This window comes from Pseudopipra pipra, chromosome 25 (assembly GCF_036250125.1).
Source record: "Pseudopipra pipra isolate bDixPip1 chromosome 25, bDixPip1.hap1, whole genome shotgun sequence".
Classification (NCBI taxonomy): domain Eukaryota; kingdom Metazoa; phylum Chordata; class Aves; order Passeriformes; family Pipridae; genus Pseudopipra; species Pseudopipra pipra.
This window is the reverse complement of record NC_087573.1, coordinates 380,729-408,066: the sequence shown is the minus strand read 5'-3', so window position 1 is coordinate 408,066 and position 27,338 is coordinate 380,729. Positions and strand designations below refer to the sequence as shown.

General features: G+C 50.6%; 1 protein-coding gene and 1 long non-coding RNA gene across 13 annotated transcripts in view; one reads left to right on the top strand and one right to left on the bottom strand.

Annotated features, from left to right (window-relative positions):
- Positions 1-27,338, top strand: part of ANKS1A (ankyrin repeat and sterile alpha motif domain containing 1A) — a 72,072-nt gene that overhangs the window by 16,838 nt on the left and 27,896 nt on the right. For 8 of the 12 annotated variants that reach the window (XM_064635784.1, XM_064635785.1, XM_064635783.1 and 5 more), the window contains exons 4-12: positions 400-462; positions 5,041-5,337; positions 5,969-6,044; positions 6,318-6,419; positions 7,600-7,695; positions 7,784-7,980; positions 9,329-9,421; positions 13,441-13,558; positions 18,826-19,391. In XM_064635784.1, the coding sequence (XP_064491854.1) occupies positions 400-462; positions 5,041-5,337; positions 5,969-6,044; positions 6,318-6,419; positions 7,600-7,695; positions 7,784-7,980; positions 9,329-9,421; positions 13,441-13,558; positions 18,826-19,391 (1,608 nt within the window). Of the gene's footprint in view, positions 1-399; positions 463-614; positions 737-1,161; positions 1,373-5,040; positions 5,338-5,968; positions 6,045-6,317; positions 6,420-7,599; positions 7,696-7,783; positions 7,981-9,328; positions 9,422-13,440; positions 13,559-18,825; positions 19,392-27,338 lie in introns of those variants that run through there. The other 4 variants (XM_064635796.1, XM_064635795.1, XM_064635791.1 and 1 more) reach the window with 3 other exon arrangements.
- Positions 18,607-19,132, bottom strand: LOC135402537 (uncharacterized). The gene is made up of 2 exons (XR_010425149.1): positions 19,036-19,132; positions 18,607-18,928 (listed from the first exon to the last, which is right to left on the bottom strand). It is a non-coding gene; the product is annotated as an uncharacterized LOC135402537 (long non-coding RNA).

The window sequence follows — 27,338 nt, the reverse complement described above, 5'->3', positions numbered from 1 at the left end:
CCTTTCACAATCAATCTGATAAGAGTTGCCTGAGGGCCCTGAGTGTAAATGTTCTGCTCTGAGTAGGGCAGATACAGAGGAGACCTTTGCAAAAGACCCAAAGCTTAGTGTGATCCTTCCAGGTAATGTTTCATTAATGTCTGTTTAGTAGGAGCCTTGTTAAATGAGAGAAGTCAGCTGAGGAGCCTGTGCTGCCTGTACTTGGAGCCTTGTCCATGCACTGCACAGGGGTCCAGGTTACAGCAATCCCAGCTGGAATGGCTTTTGCTGGTCATGGCTCTGACTGGAACAAGGTGCTGTGTTCTGGTGTTCCACCCCTTGGAGTCACCCATTGCTTTGTTGCTGTATCTCACCCATTTCATTATCACATTTTTTTCTTTTTCCTCTTCCTTTTTGTAGAATGCTCTTGAGATCAAAGAACTCAAAAAGTACGGCCCCTTTGACCCATATATCAATGCCAAGGTGTGTACTTTGCTGTCAGCATTTCACTGCATCATCACTCCAAGCTGCACTCCGTGATTCCAGGTGCAATAATACCTGTTCACTTTGCAGCTGCTTGGGGGAGAAGGAAAACGGGACCATTTATTTACTGTGGGTTTCTCTCTTCAAAGCAGTTATAGAAACATAATTAAAGGGAAGCTTTTCCTTACTTTCCTGGGGGCTCCTTCCTTGCTTAACCTTGTAGGACTCGTGGTGATGGTCAGTTTGCTTGATTGGGCTGGATGACTTCCCAAAGGTAAAGCTACTTCAATTAAATGTTTTAGGTTTTGTTTCATGTGCTGATGTTGCTGATAAATGCAAAGAGAAGGAATTTTTTTCCCTGCTTAACCATGGATGCATTTTCTCTGTGGGCTGTTTGGAGTGAATTTTTATGCCTTTTCTCCTACCAAATGCATAATGCTGTGTGTGTTATTTGAGTGGACAGTTAATTCCTGTGGTGGTGGTGGGGAGAAGGGAAGGCAGTGACATTCCTGCCTCCCTTCCCAAGTCCTCCATGTCCTGCTTATTGCATCAGTCTCTCTATTTTGATGTTCAGTCTGTGGTGTTGTCTGACCCTTCAGCCCTGGTTTCCTGTTCCTGTTTTCTGGCCTGTTTTACTCCTCTCTTGTTTTTAGTTGTTGAGCTACAAAAAGCACAACATTGGCTTGTGTGAAGTGCTGAGCCTGAGCTGTTGAGGAAACAGATCGAGTTCCTGGTGGTGTTTTCTCAGACACCCTTTTTCAGTTTTATTTCTAGTGAAGCTGCAAGCCAGGGATGGCAAACACTCTGCTGCTCTGTCCTGAGACACCTCTGCCATGAGCCACTGTACCACAGCTGCTTCCAGTCACTTATTTTGGATCAAGCCATCCATGGCAGATTTCTGTCTCTCAGAGTTGTTTTTCTTTTTCCTTCTGTTTGATTGCAGGACCTTAGAAACACACAGCCAGAGTCCCTGCACTTGCTGGGAGTTTGGTGTGAGTCCTTTTTCAAGCAGTACCCAATGCCCACCCTCTGAACCCAAACATGTTCCCATAAAGCTTATCTGAATTGGGGATTTTTACAAAAATCCAGATGGAATTTTTCACCAACAAATGTCTTCCGTGGAAACATCATAGTTAAGCAGTTCAGTTGCCTGAAAGAAGCTTCCAGAAACATTGTCAATATAACCAAGTAAAATCTTACACTCTCCAGCACTGGGATGTTGAATGAAGAAGGAATGTGAAGGGGGAATATCCAGTGAGATCCCTTTCCTGTGGAGTTTTGTTTACAAAGTATTCTAGTTTGGATTTTATACTGTGGAGAAGTGCATTATTTAAAGCCTTGGTTCAGTGTTCACAGTGGCTGAGGTGCTCTCTAGAGCAAGGCAAGATTTTGGCAGCCTTTCCTTTGGTTTTAAGGAGAGAGATGATTTATACACAGTTGTTGGGTTCATCACAAGTTCTGACCAGCTTTGCACCAGTTCCTGCCCAGGTGAGGAGCGTGTGGAGTCATACCTGTCACACAGACCTTGGGGTTTTCTCAGTGCACTGGAGCAGCCAAACAACAGGTTGTCATTAGGGCAGGACTCAGCTGGACATGGAGACACCAACAGAAATCCTACAAAGCAGTCTTAGAAGTAGGTTGGTGGGACCAAAGGGTTGTGCAGCCACTTTCCCCAGCCCTGGGCAGGATCAGGTCTCCCTAAACCATTCCTGGTCAGTGTTTGCTCAGCAGCTTCTCAGAAAACTCAGAGAGGGGCAGCTCTGTGGACTCTGGCAGTTTATTTGACCCTTCAGATCTTTGCAGGTCAGAAAACTTTCCCTTATTTGACCAAGTCTCCCTTTGCTCAGTCAGAACCTCTCCCAGTGTGTTGGAAGCAGGGGATGCAGGATGGAGGGTGCAGGGCAGGGTGCAGGATGGAGGCTGCAGGGCAGATGCATGGCTGGATGCACTTTAAGGGGCTCTGGATTCTCCATTTTAGCACGTGAGGAGGAGCAGCAGGGCTGTGTGTGGTGAGTGGTATCTCCTTACCAGGGCTTGGAAACTGTGGTGGAGCCCATATGGAAGCAAAGCCATTCCTGCTTGTGTCCCATTTGTGATCTGCAGAAGGGCATCGTGTGTGCCCAGCTCCTCTCCCCTGGCTGTGAGCTGGGGGATGTGAGGATTCCTGCAGGAATGCAGCCCCTGGGCCCTCCTGAGTGCTCTCTTTTTCTAAGTAGTTCTGAAATTTGAAGCCATGTGCCTTCTGGCTGCTGGAATGGAATTTTCCTTTTCCATCTCCGATAAATCTGTATGTCTGAGTGCTCCTGCTCACTGCTCAGGCTCCACTCTGGTTTGTGCCTGGAGAGTGATGTGAGAAGAGAGCAAACTCCCTTGCCTAGAAGGGCTCTATTTTTGGCTGCTCAAAGCTCTCCCAAAATGGAGTCAATAAAGACTTGAGCAGTAGCAGGAGTTTCCAGTGCACAGTCTGGGACAGGGAGAACCCTGCTGTAATGATCTCCACTGCAGGAGGAAAGTCTGGGGATTGCACCTGGAGTGTCAGAGCCCTGACCTGCTTAGGGAAAATTGGACTAAATTGCAGTGAAGATGAGGGAAGTCTCCAACAATTCTGTTATTAAAGGATGTGTTCCCATTTATGAGCCCTCAGGCAGGTGTTTGGAGCTGCTGCATGCTTTAAAGCCCCCCTGATGGATATGGTCCTTGTGCTGAGGAGGGAGGAGAGGGGGACAGTCCTAGCCAAGGCAATCCCTAGTAGCCAAGACAGGCCTGGCATGAGCAGCATGTGCCCCCCACACACACCCCCGGCTCTGGGGCAGGAACCCCATACTCAGAGGGGCTGAGGTCATCCACTCTTTCTGCTAAGCCTGGCAGCGAGACCCCCTCATGCCACAGGGCAGGCTGAGGGCCTGGGCCTGGCTGTCATGGGCTCCCTGATCCCTGCTCTTCCGCCCCTGTGAAACGAGAATAATGGGATTTGCCAACCCTGTGAGTGCCCAAGAGCAGCAGCGTGAGCTGACGGACAAGTGTGAGCCCTGATGTTCTCTACTCTGTCCCCTCTCACTCCACTTGTATATTTTATGTGCAGACTTCTGTATCCTGCAGTGACCTCTGTCCACGTGTATGTGCCTCCCTCCAGGATACAGCCTGTTTGACTTGGACCTTCTGTGCCTGCAGCAGTGCTTTGCCCCCTTTGCCCCTTCCCCCCTGCATGTGGCTGGTGCTGCTCCTGCCTCCTTCGCTTTGCTTCCATACAAGCTGCAGCTGTTGGAGCCTCTCCCCAGCTCCTGCTTCCCTCATGCTTTGCCTGTGCCTGAGAAGTGATGCAAAAGCCAGATGTCAATGAGTGAGGGGTTGCAGGACTCCTGTGAGCCTGAGAGTGACCAAACACCTCAGCGGGCCCCGAGTGCTCGTTCAGCCGTGCGAGTTCGTGCCGTGGTGCTGAACACCGAGCCGTGTCCAGAGGCGTGTGTGTGCTCCCACAGCAGGAAGGCAGGGATCTGGTTCCCTTTGAAATGGTCCTGCTGCCCTCCAGCAGGACAAGCACATTCTGTTCATTTTAATGGGACTGTTCTTAAAATGACAAATTCAACCACCATTCTCTCAGCTGAAGTGTGTAACGCTTTGTACTAAACTTTTTTTGGGTCAAATTGTCAGATAGTTGTTTCTGAAGTGCTTAAACCACAGTCCCTCTGTGGATAACACACAGTAGTAAAACTAGAAACTTAAGGAGAATTTAATTTAAGAAGAGGCTCTGGCTGGGTTCCTTTTTTGCACCTGCATGTGCAGTGTGTTGCACCGCTTGTCTTTGGGCTCTGCATTGCTGGTTCTTAGCCCGGCTGCTGCTGCACACACTGGTTGGGTCTGGCTTCCAGCCCGGAGGTGCTGCCTTGTGGCTGGGACATCACTTCCCTCAGCTGATCTGAGCCCTGGCTCGTTCCTGGGGTGATGGAATTGCACGGCTCTCTGGTTCACAAACTGCATGGAACTGGGTGCACCCTGTCTCTAAACAGCTGGAGTTGCAGAGGTGGAATGACTGTTGTAATCAGGATAAGTAGAATTTGAAACAATTGAAGTTTAAATCTAAAACTATGACGATGAAGCTCCAGCAGATAGAATTCACACAGCAGGTTGCCTGTCATGTATTCAGCCTTTTATTTTTGTGGCACCCTGAAGTGTGGGATGCTGCCAACAGATACCAGACTGCTTTCCCCAGGTGAATTAATGGGAATTCAGATACAGCTCAACACTCCTTAAACTTTAGCATGGCCCCTGGATTCTGACCCTAGTGCTTGGAGAGGAGGCTGGTCCAACTGTAGCCCCTCTTTCCCACAGCTTTAGCCCATTGTTCTGGACGTTCCTGAAGCTGTGGCTGGGTGGGCAGGTTGATGAGCTTGTGAGGGGATGTCTGTGCTTGGTAAATGGCCAGGTAGATGGTGAGACATTGCTCCAGGCTGATTCAGACTGGGCTCTCTGCTTCCCCACTGCTACTGTGTCTTGTTTTTGCATTTAAACTTCAATGTTGGAGCGAGGTGTGGAGCGGCCGCTCCCCCGCCCTGACGTGCTGCTGTTTGTGACCCCCAGAACAACGACAACGAGACGGCGCTGCACTGCGCGGCCCAGCACGGCCACACCGAGGTGGTGAAGGTGCTGCTGGAGGAACTCACCGACCCCACCATGCGCAACAACAAGTTTGAGACCCCCCTGGACCTGGCCGCGCTCTACGGGAGGCTGGAGGTTGTCAAGATGCTCTTGAACGCCCACCCAAACCTTTTGAGCTGCAACACTAAGAAACACACTCCCCTGCACTTGGCAGCCAGGAACGGTCACAAAGCCGTGGTCCACGTCCTCCTGGATGCTGGCATGGACAGCAACTACCAGGTATCTGGTGTGTCTGTCTGCGGGGCTGGGCCGACGGCTGGGGTCAGAGGTCGAGGGAGGGACGCTCCAGAGGGAAGATGTGGAGAGCTTTGTGTTCTGCTGGGCTGTCTGTGCAGCTCTGGGTTGCTCGGGGGGGCTGCCCAGAGGGACTGGGGTGCTGTGCATGTCTCACGTCTGCTCAGGGGCCGGGCAGAGCCCCGGACACAGAGCAGGAGAGAGAAATGTCCTTTTGCTGAAGCTGTTCTGCCCCGCAGTGCTGGGAGCTCTTGATAGGGTTTGAGGCAAACGTGTCTCTTCCTATCAAGCCACTTGTGAATGTGCTGTTTTCACAGCAATGGCTTGTATGTGGGTCTTGTCTTTCCTTGTCAGGACACGACCTCTTGCCAAGCTGTAGAAGGGCCTTTGTTGGTCTCTCACCTGGGCCCACACATCTCTGACGGGACCATGCACATTTTCCATCCCCCATCCTCAGCGCTGTAATAACACTGATGGTCCTGTCCTCAGCTGTAGGCAGTGCTGCCCACACTGTGTACGATGCCGTGTATTTATTGCTTCCGTAACCCTCTAAGCCATGCCTCCCTCACCATTCCCTGCTGTCTGGCTTCATGCTATGTTTCCATTTAATTTGCAGACTGAGAAAGGCAGTGCTTTGCACGAAGCTGCTTTGTTTGGCAAGACAGATGTGGTACAAATATTGCTGGCTGCAGGTGAGAGAATGTTCCCCCTTTGAAGCACTAATGTGGCGATCCCTTCACCCAGAGCTTGAGGAAATCCCGTTCTAGTGCAGCAGGTTTTTCCATCCAGCTGTCAGAGCTCTTCGGAGCAGGTTCTGAGAGAGGTTGGCTCTCAGCATTTGGCTTTAGATTTGCCTCTAGAGCTTTTTAGCTCCCCCCAGTGATGATCACAGATGTGACTTGATGAAAGACATGGACTAGTTAGACAGTATTCTTGCTTTTGCTCTTTCTACCCCATTGCCACAGGTATTGATGTGAACATAAAGGATAACAGAGGCCTGACCGCTCTGGACATTGTGAGGGAACTTCCTTCCCAGAAAAGCCAGCACATAGCAGCTCTGATTGAAGGTGGGTGATGCAGCTCTGCCTGTAGGGAGGAGAGGAAAGCTCGGGGTGCTGATTGTGCCAGGACAGGTACAGGATGTGCCTCTCTAGACCTGGAAACTGCCGAAAGCAAAGCAGCTCCAGGCTGTGTTGGAAGGAATGATGCTCGAATGCTGGGGTGAACTTCTCCAGACCAAATGTTTGGAGGAGGACTTGGGGAGGACTTCTGCTAAAGGAGTGTGGCATGACTTTTACAGTGCAAATGGGCTTAATTGAGCTTTGTTCAGCTCACTTTAGAAGTTAATTGAAACTAAGGATATCCTAAATCTACTTGGAGAATGCAAAGTAATAGCTTTAGAAATGGTTTTGGTGTAACTCCCCTTTATGTGTCTGTGTAGGCAAATAGTCATCCACAGATTTCACATCCTGCTTCTCGCCTCCTTTCAAAGATTGGGCGTGGAGTTTGCAGATGAGATTTACAGAAAAGGCCTTGATTACTTGTGGCTTATAAAGGAGCTTGGCCCATTGTGTCTGTCCAAGTTCAGGAATGAAATGTGACATCTTGGCTAAATTCATACTTTGTAATTACACTGTCTGCATTTCCTCTCAGCTGTGGGGAGGATCAGAAGCATTTGGAGCTGGGGTGCATTATTCATGCTGAGCATTTGGGAGCTTTGCAGGTTCAAAGCACTTTGCAGACTTTTAACTAAGCTTTGCCTGTGAGGCTGGCAGGTTTTAGGTCTATTCTAAAACTGAGGACAAAGATGGGCTTTAAAACTGAAGATCCTGCAGGTAAAGGCTCTCAGTTTGCCCCAGGAGAGAGCTGCTGTTGGACATTACTCACATCAGCTGATTGCTTCTGGCTTTACCTGTGGTTGGGTTTCTCTGTCTTATGATTGTTCAGCGATGGAGCTTGTGTCTCCAACACCGATCTGCTCCGTGACGCTGTGTCCATGCAGCAGCTTTGCAGCTTTCTGATTAAAGACTCTAAAAGTTCAAAGGCCCCTTGTGCCTGTGATTAAAGAGGCCGCCTGCTTCTATTTTGGGATCTGAGCTGCAAGGTTTAATAATGTGCTTTGGTTATTTTTTGGAAACTTAATAAGCTGACAGTTGGCCTTCCACCCGCGCGGGAGGAGGTGCCATGTGCTGAAGGGGACGGAAAACCAGACTGACGTGAGCTGACCCTGTGCCTCACCCATTCCAGATTACACCATTGGGAAGAAAAGTGCCAAAGCTGCAGAGAAGTCCTCTCCAGCCCCGCTCGCTCCCGCCGCCGATGCCACGGGCCGGACAGCTCAGGGTGGGCACCCCCAGCTCTCCTCTCCCTGCGAGTGCTGACGCCGAGGGCGGGAGCCCCGGTGATGAGCCTGTCTCTCTTCCTCCCCCAGGAGACGTGGACAAAGCCGTGACAGAGCTGATCATCAATTTTGAGGTGAACCCCGAAGAGGAGAGCCCCTATGAAGCGCTGTACAACGCCACCTCCTGCCACTCCCTGGACAGCCTGGCCAGCGGGAGATCCTCCGACCGGGACTCTGGGAACAAGGAAGCTGAACCCGGCGGCCCCAAGGCGGCCGCAGTCAGGCCTGTACGTAGCTGTGTGTGCTCAGCCCTGCTCACCCCAGGGGCACGGGGGACCCACCTCCAGTGTCAGGTTTTGCAGCAGGCTGCCAGTCCCTCAGCTTGAGGAAATCTTTAAACCTTTCCCTGACACTGATTAAAGCAGACAGGTACCTCTCCTTCTTCCCTGGCCTGTTCACAGGGAATAACTGCACGTATTGCCTACAAGCTGCTGCATCTTTGTGTATTACTTGCACAGATCTGAAGAGAGTACTCCAGGCTTTACAAGGCAACACAAGGCTCCTGGAACTGTCCCCAGAGAAGTCTTCCTCACCTTCTGTCAGCTGCATCTGCTGCCCTGTTAACAATCCACGGGAAGGCTGCTGTGGGGCAGATGGGACATGGGCCCTGCAGTGCTGGGTCAGCTTCAGGGTCTGTGTTCTGATTGATTTTCCAAAGCCTGCTCCATGGAGGCATTTTTGGACAAGAGGCAGAGCAGCAATGAACACTTTAACTGCTGGGGGCACAGTAGCCATGGTTTCCCTCTCTGCAAAGAGGTGCAGCCTTTGGCCTGTGCTGAGAGCAAATAGAGTAGAAATGGGACAAAAGCTTTAGCAGATGGACATTTCAGCCAGGTCTCACTCAGGTGAGCAGTACCAGATGCACTGTCCTGTTACTGACCAAATCTTGTCATTGTCTTGTACTAACAGTGTCTGGTGTGAAATAAGTTCAGCTGTGTTACAGATAAAGGAGAGGCTGAACTGCAGTGAGGAGGGAGCAGGAAAAGGGATGTGCTTCAGAAGCTCGCTGGAGTTTCTCCCCAGACTTGCTGTTGGAGCAGTGCAGCTCTGCTGCTTCCCTTTGCCATTAGATGGAGCTGTGGCTGAGCAGGAGTTGGCCTGGGGATATGCTCTGCATCGGACTGGGCAGCAGCTCCAGCTGCCCACTGGCAGTCCCTGGATATTGGAGGACTTTGGTGCAGCACTGTCTCTTCATCTCTAGTTTTCCACTATAAGAGCTGCCTCTGGCATCACTTATTCCTGTTACTGTTTCACTAAGACACAGGGCATGAGTCTTCCTTTTCTCCCCATCAGCTCATTCCTGACTCCTTTGTGCAGTGCTGTGGAGAGTAGTCTGGGTGTGAAGTGAGACCTGTGTGAACAGGAAGAGCTCTGCCCACATCAGTGTCTGCAGGAGAGGTGGAGGAGAGGCAGCAGCCATTGCCCAGCTCTGTGCTGTCAGGGCTGAACTACTCCTCCATCCAGATTAGTGTGGGGAGGTCCTTGCTGCATCCACAGCAGTGGGGACTTAGGGCTGGTGGGGGCAGAAGGGCTGAGCTGTACCAGCACAGCTGACAGTGCTTGTCTTACCCACAGAGAGAACGTCCCCCACCGCCAGCCAAGCCCCCGCCCGACGAAGAGGAGGAGCAGCATGTGGAAAAGAAGATAGGTCACAGTGCTCCCTCTGAGGTATGTGGGGCTTCATCTGGGGTGTTTTATGGGAGAGTGGTTTAAAGACCAGTTTTAATAATTTGGGAGGAGCCAAGGATGCTGTTACCTCCTGTGCTAGTTGGGCTGTGAATGTGAAACATTCCCTCACTCAGCATTGCTGCTGTCCTTGCCATGGGAACTTCCTTTGTCCGGTTCTTCCAGGGCACCTCAGTGTTGACCTTCAGCCTTACTTTCCTATTCTTGGCTGAGAATTCCCTTAGGAAGAGGCTTTTCTGAATCACATTGTGATGTGGACCATTGCCACTTGTACAGATCCCACCACGTGCATCTTCACTTGGACCGAAATGCAGACACACCAAGAGTCCCTGCTTCCTCTGAGCTCCCAGCTGTGGAGGAGCTGCGTGGGCTTGTGGGTCCCACTGACATGAGCAGGGAGCAGGGGCTTGAATTCAGCTGAGGATCTGGCCGAGCACATCTGAAAGCTGCCTTCTGCATCTGAGCTGCTTTCTGATGGAACCAAAGCTCTCACATTCTGTATTGTTGCTCCTGGGCTTCTTGTTGCTCATCTTTATTCACCTGTCTGTGAACCTCAGATACGAGGGCTCTCCAGGAAACACGGCTGTGGGAAACCACAAATGTGTCTTGGCAACTTCTGCTGACACCCAGGAAAACCTTCAAAGCAAACCCAAATCTGTGGATTTTCGTGCTTTCCCAAGGGCAGTGGGTTGTGTGTGAAACCCATGGAGTGTGTGCCACCTCTGCTGTCGGAGCAGGCTCTGGTTCAACACGTGCCTTCTTTGAATGTGCTGATCTGCTGGAGTTCTGCGAAGCATAAATGGGATCTGTTGTCTGGAGTGTGTCAAATCCACACGAGACACGAGTGAACGTGGTCTGCTGTAGTACAACTGACTTCAGAGAGAGCAGAGCTCTGAGCTGTGCATGAACAGGGGGCTGTGACATTGTGGACTGATCCCTGCACTGCTGTTCGAATGCAGGGTGTGATAACTGGTCCTGTGCCTGGCTCTGGCAGAGGAGAGCTGGGCAGCAGGTCATGGCATAATTGGGAAGCAGAACTTGTTTATGACAAGAAACACGAGGGAGGCAAACGTGCCCTGACCGCTCCTGCTAGAGGTATCTTGCCATGTTTAATTATCAAACACCTGCTGTGTTGTCCTGCCATTAATGGCTTTGGAGCATGATCCATTAAAGGGAATCTTGCTGGCAAATGGCAGTGACTCACTGGGGAGATCTTGATTTGTGACCAACTTCGGTGATAGAACTTACGGGCAGTGTGTGGCTGCCTGGAAACGACCTTCTGGATGTACTGATGAGGTAGTTTGGGGCTGATCCTTTTCCTTTGATTACTTCTCCTGGCCTGCTCTGCTTTTCTCTGCTTTCTTGCCTATCTTTTATCACCTCAGTGCATGTTCTCTCTGAGTCAGGCAGGCATGAACAGGAATATGCTTTGGAGTGCTGTAAACATCTCGCTGCAGCATCCCAATGTGCCATCCTCCAGCCCTGCTCTCCTGTTGGAGCCAGGACAGTTACTCATTGAATATTCTGGAGTTGGGCCAAACTCTAGTTTCCAAAGTAGTCTTTTTATTCCTTGCCAAGCTGGAGCTATCAGTTAAAACAGATGAGTGTAAACAAACTTTTCACTTTCATCATGGAAAAATGTTGGTACAAACAGGCAAGGGAGCTGATTGTGTGGAGGTGCTTGAGTGGTGCCTTTCACTATCTCCAGAAACCTTCTGGGTTTGGAGTTGAGTAAGAGCCTACATTGTCAAATTAAACTTGGGTTCCAGCTGTTTACTGCTCGTCTCCGGAAGGGAAGTGCAGATCAAGGACAAGGCGCCACGGTGGTTCCAGCAGTTTGGTCTGCAGCTCTGGGAGGGAGGAGAGAGGAGGAGATGAGTTACCCTTTAGAAAGTCTTTCAAAGTCCTCTGCTGTGGATTAAGTACATCTTAAAGAGTATCCTCATTATTCACCCACAGCATCTTATTTTTGGGCTTTGCTAGAAGTGAACATTTGTATGTGCAAACAACATGTCTGAGGAACTGGAAGCTGAATTGGAAGAAAGCTTTATTTGGTTTTGTTGCTCCTGGTCACAGAGCCCACAGAGCAAGCACAGTTCTCCAGCAATGGTCTTCATTTTGAGTGAATTTGAGCTTGAAACTCTATTTAAGGCTTGGAAGGATGAGAGGTGGAGAAAATCAAGTGTAACCAGGCCCATGGATACCAGCGCAGAAGTTCACAAAGCAGAAGTTGGGAACTATGTGCTGCTGGGGAGCTCCTGCCTTCAGTGCATTTAAAGAGGACAGCACAGGAATCATCATCCACTGGAGTGTCAGGAGAGCACTAGAGCCTGGCAGAAGGTCCAGGCTGCTGCTGTGCTGACAGGCTGCTGCTGGGAAGGATTTTTCCAAGATCACGGGTGAGAACCTGTTACCTGCTGTTCTGGTTGATGGTTTTGTGCCACCATCTGGTCAGAATTTTTTCCCTAATTTGCTCATTACAAGCTCCTTCACCTGGAAGGGAGCAGGTCTGCCTGGCAGCTCCTGCTCAGAGCAGGTACAATAAATACTTCCCGTGCCGGACAGAGCTCGTTTCCTCCTATTGAGAAAGTTGCTTTAAAAGCCAGCTGGGCTCGTGCAGAACAGCACATGGATGTTGGAATCCTGGCTGTGCTGCTGACTCCTGGGTGTCTCTCCAAGACTCCCTAAGCTTCCAGAACTCCTGGCTGGGTTGAGGTCAGGTAGGTACCGATTTGCCCTTGGAGCAGCTCTGGTGCTTTCACTTTGGGGCAGAGGAGGAGGTGGTGTGTGGTCTGCTGGTGAGGCAGTGGGAGGTCCAGGAGTCTGAGCAGTAGGAGCCCTCTCTGGGGGCGTGTTTTGTTCAGACCTGTTCTTCCCTGTCCTGGCAGCAGGTAGAGATCATTTGCTTTCTGGCTTTGGGTTGGCTGTAGTCACACATGGGATCACAAAATGGTTTGGGTTGGAAGGGACCTTAAAGACCATACAGTTCCAACCCCTTGCCATGGGCAGGGACACCTTCCACTACACCAGGTTGCTCTAAGCCTCATCCAACCTGGCCTTGAACACCTCCAGGGATGGGGCAGCCACAACTTCCTATCACCCCATGCCCCTCCCCAGCTCTCTTGGAGCCCCTTTAGGCCCTGTTGCCAGGGCTCATTACCAGGTTGTGCTGAGCTCCTGGGGCAGGGTTGCATCAGTCTGCCAGGATCTGGCCAGGAGATGGTGCTGAAAGGCAGCCGACTGTGCTGGCAGGGTGCCCTGAAGGCCAGTTTAGCCCCATCAGCACTGGGATGGCACCCAGGGACATCCAGGGCCTGTCATCCTTGGCATTGGTGTAGGCCAACATGTGAGTCTGCAGCAAGACTTGTCTGGATCCTGTGCCAAAACCTCGTCCCTGCACATGGATGGTAGCTTTCCAGAGGAGCTCAGGGAGGGTCTGCCAGGGTTCCAAACCAGCTCTGACTGGAGGCTTTGGGGGATTTAAATAAGTACAGTCACTGCTGCACATCCTGGAGTTAAACCGAATTCATACAGTGCTGCCTGATGCCGTCCATCCTGAGGTCAGAACTGCTGGATCTGAGAAGGTAGCAGGTATTTGGGCTTTTGTTCTTTTCAGCCCTGTCCTAATAGGGCCAGCAACTAAATAGTGAATGCAAATTCCAATAGCAACAGCCAGTCTGAGTTGGGATGAACAGGAATAACGGTCTCAGCTCTTTTCCCCCTCCAGGCTGTCTGCAGCTCTTGCACAGTGAGTCAGTTGGTCAGTGCTGGAAAGTTATCAGCATCCCGAGATACTAAAAATTAAAGGGGGTTTGGGTGGGTGTTTGTTGAGGGGGTTAAAAAAAAAAAAAGGGGAGGAGTATTAGATTTTGGCTCACACTCTGCAGCAAAGGTGTTCCCTCTGCTAATTCCTTGCTTAACCCATGGCATAGAGGCTGTGGGCTTTATGCCAGGACAAAGCATTGCTTTGCAGAGCTCCACATTGTGCTGTTCTTCATTAGGCCTCTGCTGCCTGGGGGAAGAGCAGGGGAAGTGGAGCTGAGGAAGAGGAACACCCGTACGAGCTGTTGCTTACAGCAGAAACTAAGAAACCGGTTGCAGTGGACAGGAAAACAAAAGGTGAGTGACCATCCAAAGAACAGAGCACTTCAAGGACTTCTGTGCACTTCAGGAAAATACAGAGGGCAGAGGGCAACTGGAACAATGAAAGTCTCTGCTGGGTGGGGGCTGGAGGGTGATTGTTGTGTTTCCTGGTAATCCTCCCTCTGGTACAGGAGAGCTCCGAGCGTTCCCGTACAGAGTGTACGAGGAGGAAGGGCAGCTGTGCTGTGGGATAGCTGAGAGATTCTGAGGACCTGCTCTGTGAACTCAGAAATACCCAAATCTTGTGCTCAGCTAAGCAAATGCAGAGGGTGGGAGGCTGTTCCAGGGGAGATGAGCAACGCGAGCGTTCCAGTGAGCCGTGTTCTGCATCCAGCTGGCGCTGCAGGTTTCTGCTGTCCTGCTGTAAAATCAACATCCTGCTCTGTGTTAAAGCTAATTTGAGATGGAAACTAAGAGAGGAGGAAAACAAAAGTGTGTAGAGCAAGAACTAGAACTGACACAGATCCGTGGGGTAGCCAGGTATATATTGAACCAGTCTCTCCTCCCCCAGAGGGAATTCTGTGCTTTACGAAGGATCTGAGAACACCTTGTCTCTTGTGTTTAGCTGTTGTTGGCTTTTTGGCTTTCTTGCAACAACAACAAAAAAGATTTGTTTAGAGAGAAAAAATTTCCAGCTTTATTCAAAAGTCTTGAGCAGGAATTTGGAAGGATTTAATTTGGACTCTCACGCTGGAACCCTTCTCATTCTGAGGATGGACAAGGGATGCCTCACTGAGTGCCCTGTCAGACCTGCAGATGTTTTCCCTCCTTGCAGCACGTTAACTCTCATTGCTCAAGTCCTGCTGCTCTCCTTACTGGCCCAGGGTGACACAAGAGGTCATTGTGTTCCCACCAGCACTTGCCAAAGTCCCCTCGGTGCCAGAGGCAAAGTCTGGGAGCTTTTCAGGTTGATGCTTTGCAGTTTGGGCCAGGAACAGACCCTGAGTGACAGCCACTGAGCCAGAGCTTTCAGGCTCTCGTCAGCGGGCAGCTATTGCTGGTTATTCAAGCACGAGCTGTTCCAACTGCTCCACTCCTTTCTCTGGCTGCTGTGTCCAGTCTTGATTAGTGTGAGAGGAGGTGTGTCCTAATTATGTGTGAGTGAAAGCTCAGAGTAATGCAGCTGTGTGTTCTTGATGCAAAACTCTTAGCCTGAACACCTGAAGACATCATGAGAGGTTGCAGGAAGACCTTTAGCCTTGTACAGATCCAGAGCAGAGTCCTGTCTTTTAATCTACATCTGGAAAGATAAAAGCTGTGACTTCAGGGTTTGCACTCCATGGAAAGTGTTGCTGTGTTTGTAACAAGTGTAAAGCCCTTCCCACTGTTGTAGTGGGAGAAATCCAAGGATGCAGTTGAGTTTTCTCATCTTCCAGGGCTTGCCTGCTCTTTAAATGCAGTCAGTGGCTGATGGAGGGGAGAAGATGCATTTAGGGAGTAGCAGAGTCATTTTGGCAAAAAGTTAAACAAGGGCTGAGAGAGGAGGGACTGAAGCCTTCATTGGGGTGTTGGAGAATTTTTCCACCTCTGGGTCAGAAGGGTCCTGGAGCATCAAAGGCAGCAGCTCCATCCCAAGACATGGAACAGGCTAAAGATGGCTTTGAACTGCTTCTTGGCCCTCGATCTGAGGGTCTGGGCTTCTGGATGAGTTCTGGAGCAGTCTTTGGTCAGGAGATGAGGAGTTGGGTTCCTGTGGCTGTTGGGAGGGCGTTTCAGGGCAGCGGAAACGCTGCATTTCAGGCACGCGGGTTTAATGGTGCCTTTCATCTGTGATAGCTGCCTTTGTTCCTCGGGCTGCCAGTTGTCCTGTGTCCAGCGAGCAGATGAATGTGGCATTATCCACTGGCTTTGGTGGCCTTTGTGTGTGTTAGAGCAGCTTGCTGTCACATGCTGGAGCACTGGGAGAAGTTGGTCTCATGTTTTGGGCAGAGTATCAGAAGTGGTTTAAGCCAAATACTCTCCCTTCCCCTTTGGTGTGCGGTCACACGTGTGAAGTCAGGGCACTCAGACCTTGTAACAGGGCGTGAAAATAAGTCAAGAGTGGGGGACTGTTAAGTAGAGTGACCAGGAGGAGACCTCTTAACTCCTGCTGCCTCGAAAGAGATGTGATGGAAGGTGAATGTGGAAAAGATCTTTGAGTTCTCATGTGTCTGGCTTCTCAGGAATCACCCCCAGGTGCTGTCAGCAGTGACCAGCTGCAGGTAGGACTGACTTGGTGCCTTCTCATAGTTATTACAGACTGATGCTTGTTGAGATTGTTCTGTGCTGCTTCCATAGGACAGTGTCTCATTACTTTTTCTGAAGAGGGGAGAGAGTGCACAAGAGCACAAGTTCGGGTGGATAAACTCTGTCTGGAGTGACTGAGCTTGGTGAGACTAACACAGGAGTGTGCCATCCTCAGCTGGGTTCCACAGGCACTACTGGCTGTGGAATGAGCCCGTGGCTCACTTCTACTGCAGGTGAGGGTTATTTTTGCCAGCTTCCTCCTCGGGCCTTCTGTGCCATGGGAAAGAGATTTGCCTGCTCCTCACTTGACAAATTCTGGCCTGATGTAGCATGGAAAGCCTTTTCCATATGCAAGTCAGAGGCTGCTGCACGCCCTTTCTAGTTTTAAGGTTGGGGAGCTTGAGCAAACAGCAGCTGCAGTAACAGCTTTATTCTCCTAATCCAGGGGCATGAGACAAATCCTGCTATTGATATATATAGGGAAAGAAATCCAGTTGAGGCAGGATGGTTGCAGTTTAGTGTGGAGTGTTTAGGGAAGTGCTTCGTATCTGGAGTCCTCAGCCTGCTGGCAGGGAAGCTCTTAATTAAATCCTCCCAGGGAAGCAGACAGTCTGTACCCAGGAATAGGCTCGTGATCCCAGGAAGGGTTGGAAGCAGCCTCTCCTGTGGGTGAGACCTGCAGCAGGCTGTGGGCAAAGAAGTCAGGATCAGTCAGATGATCTGTGCTGGGGTGTAAAATCAGCAAAGAGAGTTGGGCAGAAGTCCCTGTAGTAGTTAAAAGGTGTAAGTGGAGGAGGATGACCCTTCCAGATCCCTTAAAAGGTGAGGCCTGGAGAGCCCTCAGTGTTCCTGCTGTGTGCATCTCAGTGATAAAAAGGAGTGAGATGACTCTTTTCTTTCTACATTAGTTCTTATGTCTGCAGCTTTCAGGACAGACTCTGAAATGTGTCCTGCAAGATGTTCCTCACATCTTCTGAGCAAGTGCTGTTGCCCTCACTCCATCCGTTCGTTCCCTGGCAGCTGCCCTGTGTTTTGGAGTCCCTCCTCAGCTTGCAGATGAGTGGGTGGCTGTGATTGCTGTCCAACAGGAGCCCTTTGTGAGGCACTGGAGCTGGATTTGGAGCATTTTGTTCTGGCTGGACTCAAGTGTTCCAGCACGTGGCACAAACTTTTGCCAGCCCCCTCTCTGCCTTCTGCTGAAATGTCAGTAAAGGTTAAGCTGGGGCATGGAAGAAATAGTTTCTAAGGAAGGGAAGAGGTTTGGAAGAAAGACTGCAAAAGCTTTCTCCTCCCCACAGGTTTAGGTGAGTGTCCCTTCACTGCTGTCCTGCTCACCAGTTGGTGGCTTTGCATTAGTACCACTCTGGCCAATGACTGAAGCACATCTGATCTCCTCTGAGGTTTCTCCTCTTGAGGTTTCTCTCCAGCATTGCAGCATCAGAGCTTTATGCAAAGTAACTGAGTCCAGTCTGGCCTTGTTATCTGGGGTGCTGCTGCTGACCCCCCTCCAGCCAGTGCCGGGACCTGCCTCTCCCTTGGCGGCTCCAGTCACAGAACTGGTGCTTTAATGTGCCCGTGCGAGAGTCAACAACTACTTCACTGTCCTGGAATCTCTAACTCACAGGATCCAGGATGAGATAATCCCTCCCATCACTAGATCCCAGGGAGCAGTGAGGGCTGTGGTGCTGCCCTGGCTCTGACTGCTCCGACCCTCCCGTGCCTGTGCGAGGGACGTCGGGCACAGAGTGCCTGGGACCCCCACACGAAGGCAAAGGACTAATTCAGCCCTTTCCTGCCCATTTCTGGTGTGAGGGCAGACCACAAACCCCGATGGGTGTTGGTGTTTGAAAATCCCCTGCTCAGGCTTGGTGCTGGAAAGGTGCTGGGGGAAGGAGTTGGGCTCGCTGCTGCTGCTGACAGGCTGCTTTTATTTAAAGTAGAATTCATTATTTTGCTCACAGAAAGGAGAGTTCCTTTGCCTTGGCTTCCCGGAGCTGCTGTCTGCAAGGCAAACAATTTCCTCTTCACATCCAAACATCCTCCTTGTGTTTCAGAGCCTCATTATTGGGGTGCTTTGCTTATTGTTCCTTTCCAGCATGGATTTTTGGTCCTCAGACTGAAGAGGCTCTTCAGCACTAAATGGAAGTGGTTAAAATTCGCAAGCAATGCTGGGAGGGCAAAGAAATCCTGGGAAACCAAAGTTAGACTTGTTGACTTGACAAAGTTTTGCTTTTGCAGTTGAAACACTTGCTCAGCTGTGACAGGTGAGTACACGTGTGTGTGCACACGGTTGGCACTGGGTATCAGTCAATTATTCATGGTTTATGCAGGACCCTGGTACCTGATATTAAGGCTGCTGGGGCAGGAGTAGCATGGAACCAGTGTCACATTTCTGGGGCAGCTGGTGCTCTGCCAGCTCGGACCATTCTGCGCTCAGTGGTTCATTGCAAGAGAGACCTTTTGCTCAAGTTTTTTTTATTGCATAAACTGTTTATTTCTCTCCCCTGAGCAGGGAGGAGAGGTTAAACTCAGAAACCACTAGGGAGGAAGGCAGTGGGTTTTTTTGGGAGTGGATTTTGGAACTCGCAGGTCAATTACAGTCCAGGCACTTTCCCACCCTGCAGCCCGTGCCAAGAGCAGCTCCAAATAACGCTTTGGCCTTTATGGAGACGGATCAGATGTTCCAGGAGCCTCCGTCCCTGCTGCTCCCACCTCACTTGCTCTCTCTACAGGATATAGTTAGCACTTCTCTTGGCCTTATATAGCAAGGCCTGATAGTTAGTGTTAACAGGAATAAAACAACACAGGGAGCTGCCAGATTGCGTAAATCGGGCCAGTGTTTGGAATTTCATAAATGCCATGACTTTGGGTACAGGCTGAGCACGCGGAACAATACGGAACTGTTCTCTCTTTATCTCTCCCTCCCTCGCTGAGGGAGGGCAGGGAAAGAGCTGGAATTTTGCTGCTTCTTCCATGTTTTTAATTTCCCCCTCCTCTCCGTTTCCATTCCCTCGAAGACCACAGGAGGAGCAGCGGTGGCTGCAGCCAGGACCCTGCTGACAGCCAGGACATCCAGGTGCCAGAGCAGTTTTCAGGGTTGCTTCACGGTTCTTCTCCGATCTGTGAGATAAGTGAGGACCCTTTCAGGCTCGTTTCCTCTGCGGAGAAGGGGGGCACAGAAGCTACAAGCCAGCCTGCTGGTATGCAGGTGGAGGATGCTGACTTACCTGGCTCAGGATCGGTGCGGGGCAGCTCTCCCGACCGGGACCAGGCGGTGGTTTACGCCACGGTGCAGCACGCGCACGTCAGCCGGGCGGATCCTGTAGTCACGCCCCACGTGCCGCAGCACCCCGGCGGTGCTGAGGAAGAGGGGGACAGAGCTGTGGGCAGGGCCCACCCGGGCAGCAAGCCCAAAGCCGAGCTCAAACTCAGCCGCAGCTTGTCGAAGTCGGACTCTGACCTGCTGACCTGCTCCCCGACAGAGGACGATGCCATGGGGAGCCGCAGCAAATCGCTCTCCAACTGCAGCACTGGGAAGAAGCGGCTGGAGAAGTCCCCGTCCTTTGCTTCGGAGTGGGACGAGGTAAGGCTGAGCTTGCTTAAGAGCCTCTGTGCCTCCTCTCTGCCACACTGCCCTGGGAGGGTCCCGGGTGGGTTCTGTTGCTTTCACTAACTCTCACATGGCATTAATAGACACACGCTCAGTTGGGAGTCTGTAAGGTGTTAAGTGCCAAAAGATAGAGTTCATTGGAGTGGGGGAGAAACAGAATTGCAAGAACTGAGGGGCTTTTCAAACTGTCAAAAGTTTTTTGCTCAAATGCGGGGCTTGATTTCTTTGAAGCAAGACGTTCCCAAAATGAGGGGGACTTTGTAACAGTGCCACTTACCAACCTTTATCCTGACCTCCTCCTTCCAGTTCTTCCCTGTGGACTCTCCCAGTATCTGGAGATGTTGTGTTGCTGGGTCTCTGCTGCTGGGGGGTGAGAAGTGTCCGGGGTTCATGGAGATGGAAGGAAGAGAGTACTTTGGTTTGTGTATTGAGTAGCTCGGGCTTTCCTCCTCACAGCTCATTTCAGCGGCTGTTTAGCAGTCACTTTATTATCATATCGGACGCCGGCGGATAGTTAAATATTTCATGCTCCAAAAGTTGGCCCTGGAGAGCCACTGGGGTGAGATTAAGTGTCCCTCTGAAATTCAGCACCGCAGCATTACTGATACATTCTTTGGGGATGATTCTGTGCTGGGAGAGCAGTGGCTGCAGAAGTGATAAGCTGGGATGAACTACTCTTTGTACTCTGAAAGGAACTAAACCCCCCCTGCGTGGTGCTGGGGGTGTGGAGCCGCGTGTGCTGAGCGTGGAAACCTGTGGGAGGGTTGTGCCCCTGCTCCCTTCTCTGCACAGGCTGTTGCTCAGCTGCCTCTCCAACCTTGACTTGGAGAGAAGATCACCTTCTGTGGGAGGGGATCTCTGAATACTCCCCTGTATTCAGAGATGCTAAAAGCAATGTGGGAATTTGTCCTCAGTATGAGCCCATCCCTCAGTCCATTCTCTCCCTCCCCCTCACTCCCTGCTGGGTCTCAGGGTTGCCAAAAAGATGTTTTCCTCTGCAGCTGCTTGGGCTGGAGAGGCTTCACTGTTAATTGCCCGGGTCAGTTGTACCACAGCACAGGGAAAGAGTGCAGCAGAAGGTTTTGGAAGGACTGGATAATTCCCCGTGCTTTTATCTGAGCTGTTTGCAGCAGACACCGAAAGGGCAGAAGCCTCTGACTCGGCAGTGCTGCACAACTGCAGTGGTAGCAGAGGTCAAGTGTTGGGCTGCCTGCCCCTGCCTCTGCTTCCTCTGCTCAGATGAACCCTCGGAGCTGCTTCCTCCTGCTTGTAAACAACCCCCTCATTTCCGAGGCAGCCAGACAAAATCTGCTTTTGCTTCCCCTTATGTTTAGGTGAGGAAATCAGAGAAAGAATGTGAAAAATTCACATCTGTCTGCAATGGGGCAGGTCTCACTTAGAAAAAAAAAAAGTACTATTAAAACCTGATGGTTTTGTCTTCCTGATTTCTGGCATAATGGAAACATTTTGTGGAATTGTTGTAGTCTGGCAGCAGCATCCTATGACCTGGTTTGCCAGGGGGATTCTTGGAGCAGCACCTGTGGGAATGGCTGGGGGTTTGCAGGATTTGTATGTGCAGAAAGGGGTTGGTCTAGCTGGTCATAATGGAAACAGTGAGATTTAAACATAAATGCAGTGTTGTCATTGGGAGTTGAATTAGTTTCCTGGATGGGATAATGCAGCTGGTCAGAACTGGATGCAACTTGCAACCTCTGAATTTACCAGGCCAACATAAACCCTTTTGAGCCACCCTTGTTAGGGATGGTTTGGCTTTTCCTCTGTGTTTAGGGGAAACAATGGCATATTTATATTTATATTATTCTCTTAATCTTAATAGTCTTTATGCAGGCAACTAAGGAGGGAAGTGATCTCTGTGCAGTTCCCAGCTGTAGCCAGCAAGCCAAGGGCTCTGCCTGCCAGCCTGGCTAGCAGTAGGTGTGCAGGGAGGGATCTGTGGTGTGCCTGGCAGATGGCACTGCCCTGGGCCGTGGTGCCTGTGCTCAGCCACTCTGACAGCAGAAAATCTGCTGCTTGGAGGCGAAGGGTCCCATCCCTGCCCTGGCTGAGCACTGCCAGTGCCGTTTGTTGGAAGTGGAAGGTGGTGCTGGCTTTGCCAAAAGGGTGGGATGGGGAAGGAGTGATTCACTTGGCAAAGCTCATTCCTGTTCCCAGTTGCAGCTCCCCTACTCCAAGGACTGGCCTGGAGTGTTGCTCTGTGCTGCCCAGGAGCCAGTTCAGCCGTGTCCTGTCACCTCCTGTCCCTGCTCCTTCCTGGGAGTCCCTGTGGTGGGAGCTCTGTGCGAGCCAGGCACTGAAACTCTCTCATCACACAGCCATGCCTCTCACAGGAGAGGGTGAGGACTGAAAATGCTTGGTCCCTGCTGGAGTGGGAAGCAGAGTTGGGGGCAAGGAGGCATGTGAGGGGTAGAGCTCACAGTCAGCATAAATACATGAATCCTTCCAAACCTGGCTGAGGGCTGAAGTGATAGATTTGGGTTTTGTCATTGGCTCATGAATATTGAGCGGGTGGGGATGATCAGCTCACAATAACCTGTGTTTGCACCCCTGGGGTGGGGGGCCTCTGGCACCCGGCTCCACTCCAGCCCCACTTCCAGAGTGGATTAACCTGCATCTGCTCTGCCTTCCTCCTCTGCAGAGCAGCTCCAGCCCTGCACATCTACCTGGCTCATGCCCCGGGCTCCCAGCAGAGATCTCTGCAGTCGAGGCCTGGGGCTGCTCTTCTGCCTTGTAGGTGTTGGTAAGAAAAACGATCTGTTAAGAGATCAGGGCAAAGAAAGAGGCAGGCTGCTGGGAATTAGCCTCAGACCTGGCTCCCTACATCCCTTAATCCTCCACTTCCAGCTGCCTATCAAGTAAGTGGCTCCGATGCTGAATTTTTAATGATCATGGCACTCAGAGGTTCCAGCATCAGCCTCACAAAATGAAGTGGTTCTGTGTTCTGACTTCAACTCTTCTAGGAAGAGATTAAACCTCCTTCAAAAGTAATTTAGGGAACTGAATAAAACAGGCATGTTACTTTAGCTTTTTTTAGAAAACAGGAGGTGCACAGTCCACCACTTTGATGCATTTTTTTCCCCCAAGTGAATTAGTTGAATAACTAATGAATATTCTGTAGCTATTTATGGCACTGGACATTCATCTCTCATGACTAACTGCAGTGGTGCTCTATGTCTCCTGTGAAAAGAATGCTTTCCATCTGCAGTAACCATGGATGTGGTGTTTCACTGGTTCCTGACTTGTTTTGGGGGCCTTAATGTCCCCTAAGGGTGGGTGCCAGGAGCAGATGGCACTGCTGTGGGTGCCTTTAAACCTTGTCAGGACTGTTGGGTGTGCAGTACTCAGTGGAATCAGTGCCTTAACTACAGGCTTACAGTGGAGGATTAACAACATTTGCATGGAAGGGTGAAACTTTCAGGAAAGCTCTTGATGCAAAACCTGCCACTGCCTTAAAACACCCAGGAGTTGAAATTCCAAGCTGCCAGCCAGCACTGCTGAAAGAAAATGCAAATACCTCCCTTGTTCCTCAGGCAGAGCTGCTGGTTCTGTGCCTGATGAAGCTGCATCATGAGAGCTCAGGGGTTTGTGTTCTAAGCTCCTGCCACTCCCCTGCCCAGAGGGGCTCCTGTCACACCCTCAGCACCCCTGGCTCGCCCTGCAGGCTCCGAGGACATCCCTGCCTGGGGGCACGAGGCTTCCCAGCAGCCTCTCCTCCCCAAATGTTTCACTGATTCTCTTGGTTCAGTGTTACAGTCTCAGCACTTGGCTTGCCCGGGTGTGGCTGGTGGGGCAGGGCCCGTGTCGGAGCACGGTGGCTTCATCTGTCCCTGGTGTCCCCTGCCCCGAGCTGGCCCTTGACCTCTGCTCTCCTTCCAGTTTTCCCTTTGCCTGAAGGGGTTTATAATTCATTTTTGTCTAGGGAGAAGCAGTAACAGGGTCAGTATTTTTGGTCTGATTTCTGCTAAAAAGGCGAGGTCATCAGGATCTTAATCACCTTAATTATTGGGCTGATTATTCTATTATCTCTGGATCCCAATGTTTCCTCTTGTTTTTCCTGTGCTAAGGTCAGGAATTCTTACATCATCCCTCGTGTCCAATCTCTTCTCTTTGCCCCCAGTGGTGAGATTTCCTCCATCCTGATGAACTTTTTGAAGTGAAAGCTTTTGTGTTGCCACCATTTTTATATCTGCTGCAGAGGGGTAGCCTGTGGAACTAAGCCAATCCAAGCCAATATAAGACAAATTAATGGTTTTACAGGTTGGTGTGCTGGTCTGAAAGACAAATGCATAAGCCAGGCTTTTCTCCTGTGTTTAGCAGCAAGGGTAAGACACAATAGGGATGATATTTGCCAGCTCTGAGAGTTGTCTCAGTCCATCAGAAGCAAATTGGTGACTCTCCCTGGGGCAGGTCTGACAGGGCAGTGAGACATGGCAGGTTATTGCTACCTGGTGGGGGGAGCCTCCCATCCACCCTCAGAAGGGTTGTGAAAGTGGCCTCGGACAGAGGCAAATGCCTCCTGACATCCTCTTCCTCGTGGGTCACCCCCTCAGGCTGCACGTGGAGCTCTGTCAGCAGCTCCATCCACCTCTGGGGGTGCTTCTGGTACCTCCTCGAGTGAATGAACTTGGTTTTTGTGAATCAGGAGCTTTTGATTCTTCTGTGTGAGCTCTGGCGGATGTTCTGGTTATGTAACAGCCTCGTGATCGTTGGCGTTTTGGGGACGGTTTTGTTTTCTGGGAACAGAAATGTCCGGCTGCAGTGCCCTTACTAAATCCAGTCCTTCATTATGTTCTCTTCCGCTTTACATTGCATCTTCCAGCACTTCAGAAGCTTTTATTTTCAAAGTCCTCACAGCTCTCTCATCAGCCTGAAGTGACTTCCCTGTGCTGCTTCGTGTCCCGCAGGCTGGAGCCAGCCCTGCCCCAAGAGCATAACGTGTCTGGGGGTTGTACTGGGAGGTGGGAATACAGAAAGACAGTGAATTGGTTCAGTATTCTTCAGGGGGTTCTGCCTTTTTTACTGTAGCTGTTGTCCAGCCATTTCCCTGCTGTGGGCAGACGTGTTGCTGCATTTGACCATTTTCTTGTCATGTCAATGTTGGATTTTACTGAGTGTTTGTCAAAACAACACTGATATTTGGAGGGCTCTGAAAGTGCAGATTCCCCACACGCTGTTGTGAAATTGAAGTTTATGCTGTAAGTTCCTTTTGGTATGTGTTTAGATTTGTAACTTTGGGATTTGTACTAAAACACAGGCTGGAGAGTGGTATGAAGCAACAAGGCCTGGTCCTGATCCAAATGAGTTTCTCAGAGACCATATTAAGCCTGAAATTGTGTTTGCCTTTATCACAGTTGCAGAATGATTTAAATAAATCCTGAACTGAGCGAGTCCCCATGCTGTGTGCAAGGCACACGCTGCTGGGGGAGGATGGGACACAGAACACTGGAGTTCAAGTGCTGAAATGTGCCACGAACAACTGGCTGTGTAGTTTAGCTTTGAATTAATAGATTGAGCATTATGTTTTCCAGGCCTTTGGTGTTTGTTATGCTGAGTTCATACAGGCTGGTGTCTCTTGGAGCCACAGAATATATTGAGCGATGAAATACGAGCCGCGTGCTCCCTGGGATGGTGATGGGAGAACATAAGCTGAAAGATTGTAAACTGAACCAGAAGTGGTTTATGGGCTGTCACCAACCTACAAATGAGGCTCATGGCCCAGATCCAAATTTTCCAGGACTGCACTTGCACTGAGGAGTCAGCAGGTATTGTCCCAGACCCTCCTCCTGCTCCATCCCTTTCAGAGTTTCTGGTGGATGCTGTGATCCAGCCATCCCTCTGCTCCAGGATGTGTCCCAGCAGGGTCTGAGCAGCCTCGCTTCCTCCTTCAGGAGTGCAGCATCAGTCAGTCATGTACTTGGGGTTTGCTGTGGTATTGGTGCAAATGGAAATGTCAGTGGTTCTGGGCTGCCCCAGCATTGCCCATCGACCTCACATACCCCTAGTTCTCCCCTGGGTTTCAGAGGTGATCCCCTGGCTGTGATGGGGCTGGTCAAGTTGTCACTGGGGGGTTTGTTGTGCTCAGGGGGGTTTGAAACTGTAGAAGCAGCTATAGTTGGGGGTTTGTTTTTTTTATAATTTGAAACCAAATCTGCCCCATCCCCCTGTTGTTAAAGCTTAGAAATAATGAAGTCTTAACCCCTGACACTCTCCTAGAATTGCAGAAATTTAAAAGACTGATAACCTTTCCACCCAACTTTGTAAGTAGCTTTCCAGTCTGAAATCTGGTGCTGGAGCTGCTCTTGTCTGCAGAGCTTGAGCCCTGGGTGAGTTTGTACAATAGGTTATGAACCCTCAGTAATAAGGATTTATAATGAGAATCTTGCTATATTCTTAATTATGCTCCTGCTGCAGGGTGTCATTTCAGTGCACTAATGCCCTCCATATGGCAGATAGTGTGCATTTGGTTCTGCGTAGCTTTATTTAATTACAGACTGTGATCTGAGTAACTTCACTGCTCGTGCAGGAGCACTGCAGTTCATCTCCCTCATGCTCAGGCCCTGCACTGGTGCTTTATAATCCACCAATTTGGGAAGGAGTCACAGAGGAAGCAAAAGGCATCGATCCCATCCAGGGTGGGGAGGCCCTGGCACAGGTTGCCCGGGGAAGCTGTGGCTGCCCCATCCCTGGAAGTGTCCAAAATTGGATGGGGCTTGGTCTAGTGGAAGATGTCCCTGCACATGGCAGGTGATTGGAACAAGGTGGCCTTTACAGTCCCTTCCAACCCAGAGCATTTGAGGATTCCAGATTTGTTTTCTTCTCTGGGAATGACCTCGCTGTGTCCTTGGCAGCCCCTGATGCTTGTGCAGAGACCGAGAACAAACTCCTGCCTTTGTGCTGAGGGTGACTGTAGGGGTTTTCCAGCTGCAGGTGAGGTTTGTGAAGCCCCTTCCAGAAAGCTCCAGGAGCACTGAGATGCCACAGAGGCTGGTTGAGTGTCACCCTGATGGGGTGCTGCTCGATCTGGTGATCTCCTTGAGGCCATTGGCTGCTTCTGCTGTGAGTGCTGCAGGTGGGGACTCACTGTGCAGGACTCCAGTGTCGAAATGTCCCCTGTCCTGCAGCGGGACAGACCTTGGCATGCCACGTGTCCTCCAGGCTGGCTTGGCCTCACTGTCCTTCTGCAAACAAATGCCTCTTCCTCCTTTAATAGGACTCTGCTCAGGACAGTTGGTTTTGAGTAAAGCTCTGTTTTGGACTCACTGGCCAGTTGCTATGTTTCCGTGGCCGCCTGCCTGCATGAAGAGCTCACCCTTCCCTGGCCCCGGGGACTCTGGGCCTCACCCTCCTCCTTATGTCAGGGCACTTTTATTTTTCAACAAAACGTAGGCAAATATGAAAATAGATCCAAGAGTTTCAGTCCTGGTGACTGCTCTGCAGCTCCTTCCTGTTGTATCCCTGGTTTGACTTTAATGATTCCCCATCCTTGCAGCCTTTCCTTCTCCCAGAATACTTCAGCTCTGCAGGACTTCATCTCCTTTCCTGGTGGGGTTTCAGGGCTCATTGGCCAAAACACTTTCCCAGCATAGAGCTACCTGTTCCTCTTGGTAGTATTAATTTAGGAGGCAAAAGCATTTTGCATTTTTATTTCTATGGGTGTGAAAACAAATAAATAATTAAATCCCCACCCCAAACTCACCCCACAGCACCAAGCACAACCAGGGACGGGCGTTTGGTGCTTCAGTGGAAAAACACAGGTTAAGCCAAAACAAATCAGAACTGAGTGTTCAGGCTACAACTAAGTTTGAGCTGCAGTGCTATATTTAAACATGGTATTTTTGTATTTTAATAATTCACCAGTGGGAAAGAACAACCTAAAAAACTGTAGTGTAGGCTATTTCCAAA